Source organism: Castanea sativa, chromosome 3 (assembly GCF_040712315.1).
Source record: "Castanea sativa cultivar Marrone di Chiusa Pesio chromosome 3, ASM4071231v1".
Taxonomy (NCBI): Eukaryota; Viridiplantae; Streptophyta; class Magnoliopsida; order Fagales; family Fagaceae; genus Castanea; species Castanea sativa.
Window position 1 is genome coordinate 41,724,228 of NC_134015.1, and position 11,063 is coordinate 41,735,290.

Consider the following 11,063-nt stretch of genomic DNA (forward strand, 5'->3'; position numbering starts at 1 on the left):
TATCAAATCCGAGCTACTCAGAGATTTTCGTCAACTTTGACCCGAGGGTGACTCCCAAGGGGACCGGAAATCCTAATTTTGTTTCGGCTGTCAGAATGGGCTGGGACCAGTGCTATTGCAAAGATTATCAAATTTCCTTTCTAATGACTATTTATGGGTTGAAATTGGATTTAAAACGGTTGAGACATTTATAAAATCGTGAAAAACCCTTTAGCACACTTTTCGAGGCCATAACTTTTGATCCGATCGATGGATTTTCAATTGTTTTTGTGTTCTGGACACTAGACAACCAAAAATTTCCATATACACCTCGATCAGCTTAATCCGCGTCTGGGAAGGCCTTCAAATATGCATCGAAAGCTGAACTAAGTAAAAGACTGAAACTGCCCATGTCAACAGAGTGGCAAGCGACCCTACAAGGTGCGTCGGAAGACAAAGAGTCACTTTTCAGCTATTAAAGCTTCCAGACCCCTTATCTTGTAGAACAGAAGAAGAAGAAGAAGAAGAAGAAGAAGAAGAAGAAGAAGAAGAAGAATAAGAAGAAGAAGAGTTTTGTGTAGTTTTTCTAGGTAGATTCTCTGTCTCGTCTCTCTAATTTCTCTCCCAAACACCTTCAAACACCTTAGATTCTTCTTTTTTCTCTACAATCATCAAGGTAGTGTTCTTGCGCCTAATCTTCCTGTCCTAAGTTCCATACCTTGGATTTGAGGTTTAGGGGTGTGGATGTAGCTTTTTAGTTAAAATCCACACCCTTTTCTTTCTATAGCCTTTTCTTGCTTAATCAAATGCTTTATTGCTTTTCCTAGCTTTATTCTTGCTTTCTAGCATGTCCTTAAAGTTTCTCTAGCATGTTTCCTTGCTTATGCCATGATTTAACATTTTGATGTTGTTGGTCTAGCTTTCTTGGACTAGGATACGTCTAAATTTAATGTGTGTGCTTAGATCCACATGCTCTTAGCCTTCTTGCCTTGTTTATGCTTAGATCTACATGCTTTTGGGCTGCTTGTAATGTTCACGCTTATATCTACGTGCCTATGTGTTCTTTGCGGCTTAGATCCACATGCTTTTAGGCTCCTCGACATGTTTACGGTTAGATCTACATGCCTATGTGTTCTTTGCCACGTTTATGCTTAGATCCACATGCTTTTGTGCTCTTTGCCTTGTCTACGCTTAGATCTATAACTTTGAGTGCTCTATGCCCTGTTCATGTGTCTAGATATACATGGTGGTTCCTATGCCACGTGCTTTTAAAGCCCTTCTACCTCTTAATATCTCTCTCTCTTGTGTTTTGGCCCTTATTGGCAGGGTGTAGATCTAGATCCTGTGGTTTAGGCCTACATCCATACACCGAGGCCTATATTAAAGGGTTTGGATCATTTCCTTTGCATGTCAATGTTTGCTTACGTGCTCCTAGGCATTATCTCCATGCTAGCCTCTCTAGATCTAGGCTTTGCCATGCTTTGCGCCCCACACAGGCTTGTGCTTGTGTGGTCGTATCCATCCCTCCCAAGGATTGATTGGGTGTGACCATTTGTGAGATACACCCCCTGTGGTGTTGGTGTGCTTGATACACACCTTTCTCCACTCCCTGTGATGTTGATATGCCTGCCTTCCTTTCTTTGTGCCACCAGTTTGGCTTTCCTTGTTTCTATACTTTCACTTTGCACACTTGCCTACATGTTCATGCATGAGTCTGTGTGTCGTCCATACTCCAATCCAATGGAACTATGGACATTTAATCCAAACCTACATTTTTCCTCCTAGGACACCCCCTTTTGATTGATAACATGTTTGTTTTCCTCTTCGTGTGCTTCAAACGCTTGTTTGCCCCCTGTTCGACATCTTTTCCTAGCTTGTCTTTTAGCATGCTTTCCTTCTATTCGTTTCTTTGCTTGTTTGCTGGCTTGTTTCCCTGTTTGTTGCATTTCCACGCATAGAGCTAGGATGCTTGGATCGAGGGCATGACCTCCTAGGCGCAAGCGAAAAGGGCAAAAATGCATCCAAGCAGATGCAAGCCCACCAACGGGCAATGTTCAATAGATCAGAGGGCCTAAGCCCATCCTGAGCGGTTTTCTCTTTCCCTTTCTCTAAGTCTCTTCTGAAGAGCATGTATTAGGGTCCCCCTCCACGTGCCCCTTTTTATTTTCCTACTCCGTGCTTGGGCCGCATTCCCTGGGACTGGCAATGTCCGTTTTACATTTCTTATACCTTGCTGGGCCATACCATTGGAACATTGACAATGTCTAATTTAATTTTCCACTCTGTGTGGTTGCATTGTGCATGATGTCTGTATCTATATCTGCTTGTATATGGGTGACTGTGCACTTTGTAAGATGGACTCTCGTGGCTGCACGAGTGACCCTCTCTAGTCACGAGAGCTCTTGACCTTGTAGTGTGGGTATGTGCTGAAGGCGATTGTCGTAGGTGCATATTCGTACTATATTGTGTGCACGATCATTGCGGTGTGATTGTCCTGATCCATGTCACCAAGTGACTTTGGTTTCTCTGTGTGTGTGACATGCACCAACATGCTTAATGCTTTGAACGGTATCCGATCGTCACAGTACGAGCATGTCCATACAGGCCGTAAGGAGAGACTCAAAACCCTGTCGGTGCACCATAGCGCATCAATCGTGAAACTCTGTAGGAAATTCACCGTGAAAATGGGGCATCCCCTTTGCCGCAATGTTACGTTGAAAGTTTGGTGAGAATAGCATTTTGCATGCAATGGCGCATCTAAGGCGAAGCACCGCTGGATTTTCAGCTTGAAAATAAGGCGAAATGCTGCCGGATTTTCGCTGGGGAAATTTGGCTACAATCTCAAACACAATTAGAAAGCGTCGATCAAGACCATACCTATTCCAAAATCAAACCTCAGAGCCAAACACGTTCAAAGCCCCGTGAGCTAATGCCAAGAGGTCTTTTTCAATTGCCAATGTCTTAAAATTACGATTTTACCAAAACAAATGACTGCCTTTGGACAAGCATTGTGGGGTGCCTAAAACCTTCCCCACATGTAACTAGACTTCCAAACTCAAGACTCAAGATTTTTTGCCCATTCACATTAGATTAGGAAAAATGCCCTTTTTCTTATCCTAGGATCAGTAATAAAATCAAATAGACTCAGTTGACCAATCACGCCTTAGAAACACCCAATGATTGGTGGAGACTACACTTACCCTTGTAATTTCCTTAAAATCGACTTATATTCAAGTCACACACCCGAGGTATGACACACCTCCATATATCATCTCTCGCACCAAGGACAAGATGAGATGAAAGGCGAGCAAGCATCTCCGTGACTAGTGGTTGAGCAACTGCGAGGCGTCGACAAATGACAAAACACGCTGTCATTTAGTAAGAGAATCACAGTTCAAATCCTCCAAATATTATTTATCAAATTATAAAAATAAAACTACTACTTTTTTTAAAACCTAAATTAAAAAATTTTCATTCAAAATGACAAATATTCACATTTTTGGTTTTGTTTTGTGTTTTTGTTTTTGTTTTGCGTTGGTAAAAGATAACTCAGTATGAATTAGTCATAACTATTCGATCTAGGCTTGTGCATATGCATGAAGTTTACTTAAATAAAATTAGAAAATAAGAAGTATATTTTAAATATGATGGTATCCCCATTGATATAATCTCTTGTACACCCTTTACGCTTTAAATAATATTATTTTGAAATCCAAAAGAAAAATAGTATTGCTTACGTACTATTTACACATTATTGAAGTCAATTATTATTATATCGTGTATTGTAAATATGAATGTTACGTCATTCCTAGGCAAACATAACTATTTTTTCAGCTACTACTAATGATTGTGACTGAAAATAACAAAGCTTTAATTTGCAAAATGCAATAGCAACCAATGGGTGACTTCTAGCACAGTAATAAGAAACGAGGCGAGATCCTTTGAACAGCTTAATGATAAATTTAATCAAATATTAACTGGATAGTTAAGCACTCAAGATTCAAGTTTGACATTGTTCATGGACAAACATTTTCAATGTAGTGAAGAATATACACAACCACACAGAGACCTTATAGGGAAAAAAAAACTCAAACTGTAAAAAACACTACGGGATTAATCCCAACTTAATAAGTCCACTATTAAAGGATGGTACAATACATTATATACCCATACGACGTTCCCATACTCACAGTCGGTTTAGGACCTTAGCTCCTTACTTTAGCTAGCTATTGCAGATGCTGCTGTAGACATCAAAATTTTATGATGTATTCACATTCGTCTGATCGATCATGATCAAATATTTGCGATCCAATTAATTTCCATTTGATGATGTGTCAACAGCGGACAATCAAAAAATGAAGTCAAGCCTCATGGCAAGCCCACGAGTTACTAAGACGCACATAGAAATGACATGTGTCCAAGCCATGTGGTTGTGTGAAATAAGAAAGCCATGTGGCAACTTTAGAATAAAAAATGCACATGGAAAAGTCTTATTAAATACATGATGAAAATTAAATTGAAGTTCCAAATTTGTAATTAAATCTCAATAAATGCTAAGTGAAAATTCCAAATCAATGACCACTGAGTCGCCTATAAATATAGGCTTCTCATATGAGAAAAAAAGAAAGATAGACACTTAGAGAGAAAAAGCCTATCGACACTCTATCAAAATAAAGAGTCATCTCTAAGTTCAAAAGAGCATCACTACTCCCTCAAAAGCAAGGCTCATTCCTACTTCAAATCAAATAAGGATTTTCCTTCATGTTCCTTTGATTTGGTACGAGATTAAGCCAACGTCCCTCGCATCAAATAGAGTACATACGTTCAACTACTCGTTAAACTAGGAGACAATAACACACGATTCAAGATCAAGTTTCAAAGTCCTTTGGATTGTAAGGCTTCTTAGAGATCGAATCGAAGGAGTTTGTTTTATTCTATCCTATTAAAGAGTTATATAGATAACTGCACTGGCTTGCGTATCAATCAATATAAATTGATCATTTGGTACACTGTTTCACGACAGTGTTATTTATCTCTTATCAAATTTTTTTGCACAAATGTCATGAATGCTTGGTGGGAACCCACCCTAGAAATCTTCATGTCTCCAACCTACCCAGATCAATGTCCTTAAAGAAGCCTACGATACCCACGAATGCAACCGAAAGAGTTGGAGGTTTAATAAGCAAAAATACTTCCGCGAGTCCCAGTTGATTGCTTATAATTACACTATTATTTTTATTTCAATAGGTAATATAACAAAAATTATATGTTTAATTACATGTAAATATATGGGTTTAAATGATATCTCTTACATATATATATATATATATATATATATATTCTTTATGTGTATTTTTTGCTTAAACGAGATTAAAAAAAGCCCAATAATCTTGTAGACATGCAACCAAGAGAACCAAGGGCCAAGATCAATTGTGGCATTGCTTTTGAGCACTAGAGAAGAAAATTAAAAAAAAAATGAAAAAAGTGCCGGAATTAAAAATGGATGAAAAATATTCGTTCAAGCCAAAATTGGAAAAATCCTGATATGGATACATTCTACACTGTCTTCGTATTTCTGCCACAACTTGTTACACAAATGTCCAAGAGTAGAAAATCTTCAAACTTTTAGCTTAACACAAATCAAAAAAAAAAAAAATTGGAGGCCAAAAGTGTGCTGGAAGCTGACGGCAGATGCAATTCCAAAAATCACAGATTTTACATCTTAAATTTGTGGGGTTTTCTCTTTAGCCTTGGAGGAGGTTGACACAATAGAGGTGGAAAAGTCCTAGAACTTTTTTTAATCTTTTTTTTCTTCTTCTTTTAGAGGTTTAGCATTCTTTTTATTGATTTCTTTTGCCTAACTATTTGTGGCCAAATCTGTGGTTAGGGTTAGAAGTGAAACCTAATCCTCTAAACATGTGTTCTTAGGATTATCTATGTGCTTTCTATAGATTAATGATTGAATTTTTAGATTAATTTACTATTTGGAATCATTGCAAGTTGACAAGTCCTTAAGATTTAATATGATACACAAACACACACACACCCACACACACACCCACACATAGATATATATCTCTAATGCTTAAACTCTTTGATTCGTTAGGATCTTAGAGTATATTTAATGCTTAATCTCTCCTAGAACATGTCAATTAAATTACTTGTTCAATCACTCATATTCAATTTGGTTTACACATTGACACCTCGGGAGTTCAGGGAGCACTATGTACAAATCATCAACAACCTAAAGAACAATTGCCATTATAAATATGGAGATGATTTTTTTGGACTTAAAACTCTTTAGCTCTTTTACATCAAAATATTAGAAACTAGACTTTTCTACAGCTGTTTTTGGTATTAGAACTTCCGCGTTGCTTCTGAAGTGTTTAGCAGAGACCACGATCATCAATTGGATTACGGTCGAGCCAATTGGATTTGCACGTTACATGAGGATGGATTCAACTTTTATCAAATAAAATATCAAGAGAATGTGAAGAAGCATGATTGGAAAAATGAATATGAAGGCGATGAAAAGTTTGCATATCATAATAAATAAAACGAATGATTTGTGAACGAAGCTTAACATGTAATTAGCAACCTAGCTAAAATGTTAGTCTCATTGACATCAATGTTGGCATATATTTTCTATCATTAAAAAAAAAACGAAGTCTTTTCCTCTCATTTGATGTGAAACATACTATTGTTCAAAATTCATATTTGTTGAAATTCAACCAACATCTAAGTCATAATCAACCAAGGTAAGAATAATCATGGGTTGGTACATGAACAATGACATATTTTAGGGCTCGTCATTGTTGATAATCGATATTAGTACTAAACACTTCAAAAGTTTCATTGAAGTTCACCTACCAAAAATAGTTGTAGAAAAGTGTCGTGTTTCACAACTTGATGAGAAAGGAGAATTCCCCCTCTCCTTTGGGTTGATGAGTTTTAAGGCCAAAATCATCATCTCCATCTGCTAGTTAATTAAAACCCTTACTTTTGGGCCCGGTCAAAATTTGAATTTGTTTCGAATTTCATTATTTCTTCATTCTTTTTCTCTTGATTATTCACAACCTGATATCTTTATCACAAATTTGTCTTTGAGCAACACAATTTTGGAGAGGTTGATGGTGGTAATGTGTCACAGTCTAGGGGGAGAAAGCGAGCAAGTTTCACGGTTGGAGAATTAAGGAGGGTAAATCTGTGGAGATTTTGTATTCTACATACTAAAAACCCATAGATGGACAATCATAGTAGTCTCTTAGTCTCTACTTTAAGAACCAAAAAACGTTTCCAATTTCAAACTTCTTAATTCTAAGAAAGACCATTGAAAGTATTTGTTGATTTCATTTGTTTATAATTTGACAGTTGCAATAGAGAAGAGAGAATTTAAACCCTAAATATTTTATTTATAAATACTGAAAAGGTGGCAAAACTACAATATTGTTGGCATTACGATTATAATAAATGTTCGTTGGTTATCATAATTATCAAATTTCTTATTTAGACAAAAAGGACTATGTCCAACTTTCTCGAGCATTGCACCAATTATAGTAATAATGATAAATATAATAATTGAAAAGGTGAGTTCAACCTCTTCTATATAGTATTTTCTTTATTTTCTATTTTACTCTACAAATGGGCATGCTGCCTATACTAACTTTGGACAGTTTTCGGAGGCGATTATTTTTCTAGACTTTTCCCCCCTCTCTAACGGGAAGTATTCAATTCGCTTAAACGAGAGAATGAAAAGATTTTAGGTGGCTAAGAGCTTGCCATTTAAGGCTAAGAAGTTAGGTTTATATATAGTGGTAATAATCTTATCTTATAGAATAATGGACCAAAAAAAAGACACGTTATAATCCTTTAGAGTTATTAGCACAATTCAATCATAAAGTTGTTAAAAATTATCCTTCCATGGTCAATGAAATCGATTTAATCTTAACTGGTCACCAACGGTTAACGATAAACTATAAATTAATTAGTGAAGGAGGAAGCACGAAAGCTAATAATAGTATAGAAGTTGAAGTGTAAGCAGGAGAGTTCTTAGCAACTGTGAGTAAAATTAGTTAATATCAGTTGGATAGCTTTAATGGTGATGAGCTCAGGTACTGTAGTATAAATAGCTTCAAACCAAATAGGGAAGCCATCATACCGTACAACAAATTGGCAATAGTAGGGAAACAAAGAACAATAAAATGGGGAAGAATTTGAGCATTGTAACAATTTCCTTACTACTGCTGTTGGCATCCACCAGTGCCGGGCAAGTCTTTGACGTCAAATCATATGGAGGACAACCTAATGCCGATATCACCCAGGTATAAATATGTGTAGCACAATTAAATACACCTAATTAACATGCAAAGTGGGTTCTAGTTAACTTGACTAGTAAACTCTTTTAATGTCAAATAAAAGTACTCGGGTTCAAACTCTGCTTACACTAAAAACTCTTCGGTGTCTTGACCAGACCATGAAACATTAACGTGAAAAATGGTTGTAATATACTGATTTTGATTTTTCATAATGTGTTTACCAGGCTTTGACAAAAGCTTGGAAAGCTGCGTGCGCAGTAGCAGGAAGTAAAGTTGTGATTTCAGCAGGGACATACAAACTAGGTGTAGTGACTTTGTTAGGTCCATGCAAAGGTGCTATTGAGTTTAACCTTCAAGGCACCCTACAGGCCCCATCAGACCTTGCCTCCTTCAACGGTAAAGACTTTTGGGTTTCTTTTGAGCGTATCGACAGTCTCACTGTGTCAGGTGGTGGAGTTTTTGATGGCAAAGGACAAACGGCATGGCAAAAAAATAATTGTGACCAAAAGTACAACTGCAAACTGCTTCCTATCGTAAGATTTCAATCTTAATAATTAGCATTTAAATTTCCTTTATATTTATGTAGATATATACAGATGCTACAACTTTAAGAAATTTAACCATCACGAAATAATAATTCAAGCACTTATTCGTTTAATGGTGTTAAGGATATTGTCATATTATTAATAATTGGATGTAAGCTTTATATAGTGAGGTGTCACGACTCACCAAAAAAGATAATTCAAAATTTATATATGAGAAAGTCCAAATACGGAATATGGACACAACTTCTGTGCCATGACCCTAACTTGTGCAACTGTGTGTAATGGAGAAAAAGTGGTGGTTAAAGGTGATCAAAGTGATGGTTCACCAATCATACTCACATATAACATCAAGTTGTGACAAATTGTTTGGTCCAAAATGACTTTTCTATACAATATTGTTGAAGTAGTACCAACCACATTCATTGATATATATATATATATATATATTTGTAATTTTTTTAAATATAGTAATTCAAAGAAGCATTAGCATTTTACTATAATATATTTAAAGGAAAATATTTTTAGGAGAATATTTAAATGAAACTATGGCGTTCATATTTGGTGTTTTGATTTGTCTAACTTGTAAACATGAACAGAATATAAGGTTCGATTTCGTCACAAATTCAATAGTCCGTGACATTCAATCGAAGGACAGCAAATTTTTCCACGTAAACGTTATGGGATGCAAGAACTTGCAAATCCAAGATGTTACCATAACTGCACCCGGAGATAGCCCCAACACCGATGGAATCCACATTGGACGTTCATCTAAGATCACCATCAGCAATGCCAAAATTGGAACAGGTGACGATTGCATCTCCATTGGCGATGGAGCCCAAGATGTTACTGCTAACCAAGTAACTTGTGGACCTGGCCATGGTATTAGCGTTGGAAGTCTTGGAAGGTACCAGAATGAACAGCCTGTTTCAGGAATCAGAGTAATTGGTGGCACCTTAAGCAGTACACAGAATGGTGTTAGAATCAAAACATGGCCTTCTTCCCCTCCTGGGAGTGCTTCAGATATGCATTTTGAAAATATTATCATGAACAATGTTGCCAATCCTATCCTCATTGATCAAGGCTACTGCCCAAACAATCAATGCTCAAACAAGGTTATTATAAACATCACAAATATATACACTCATTTTGATGTTAGAAGTTAAAAAAAGAAAAACAAATTACATATACTAATATCAAATTCTCGTGTGGGTTTTTGTTTGTTTGTTTTGCTTTCAGTCTCCCTCGAAAGTTAAGCTCAGCAATGTTAGCTTCAAGAGCATTAGAGGCACTTCTTCAACAAAGGAAGCTGTGAAGCTTATTTGCAGTAAAAGTGTTCCATGCCAACAAGTGGCGGTTGCTGACATTGATCTCGTATACAAGGGAGCTGGAGGATCTGCTACTTCCACTTGTGTTAATGTCCAGCCCACCGTTTCGGGCAAGCAGAATCCTCCTGCTTGTACCATCAAACAATAACTAAATGCCTCCCAAGCTATTGTAACTAATGCAGAATGAGGAAACACTATTTGCAAATAGGTTATAGGAGTTCTATTCTAAGCAGAATTTCATTTACTACAGTCTATCACGTTCCCTTTTTCTCTATTTAAATGAAACTGTGGAATGTTGGATGGTAATTTTTAGAGTTGTTTGAGTTCAGCCTTTTACTAAAGGCTGCTGTGATCTGGAGTGTTGTTGTAGATAGTATTTGTTCTGTTACTGTAGCTGGGATATTTCAAAATAAAACAAAAATAGTTATTAAACTCTTTCTAATTGTTATTATTATTCACCAAATACATTCTTGTGTCCATGATATGGTAACATTCAATTCATATGCATGCATGTTTTTAACGCCAAATTAACTTGCTCACATACTCTTCGACGTCGGTAAGATATGAAACTCATAAAACGGACGCCATATATTCAAATTTACGTCTCTAAATATTTTATATTTTTAATACAGATTTCTGTAACAACTAAATTTTAATCACATTTATTTTTAAAAGTATAACACATATTTTTGAAGATGATTATACACCCAACGCAGAAATTAAGATAGGAAATAAAAAGCAATTACGTAAATATTTTAGTAAACTTACTTAACTCTCTTATTAAATTGAAGCAATTCTGGACGATTAATCTGCATATTCTAACACATGATTAACAAGGAAATTAAATGATGTCAAGTACCTAAATGGTTTGTTGCACTAACTATTGTCTTTTATCAATA

The 11,063-nt window shown here is 36.2% G+C and overlaps 1 protein-coding gene across 1 annotated transcript; it reads left to right on the plus strand.

Moving 5' to 3' along the window:
* Positions 1-8,180: 8,180 nt before the first annotated feature.
* Positions 8,181-10,312, plus strand: LOC142628969 (exopolygalacturonase-like). The gene is made up of 4 exons (XM_075802990.1): positions 8,181-8,300; positions 8,519-8,827; positions 9,436-9,951; positions 10,076-10,312. Exons 1-4 carry the CDS (start codon positions 8,181-8,183, stop codon positions 10,310-10,312), a joined length of 1,182 nt encoding a protein of 393 aa, XP_075659105.1.
* The last annotated feature ends 751 nt before the right edge of the window (positions 10,313-11,063 follow it).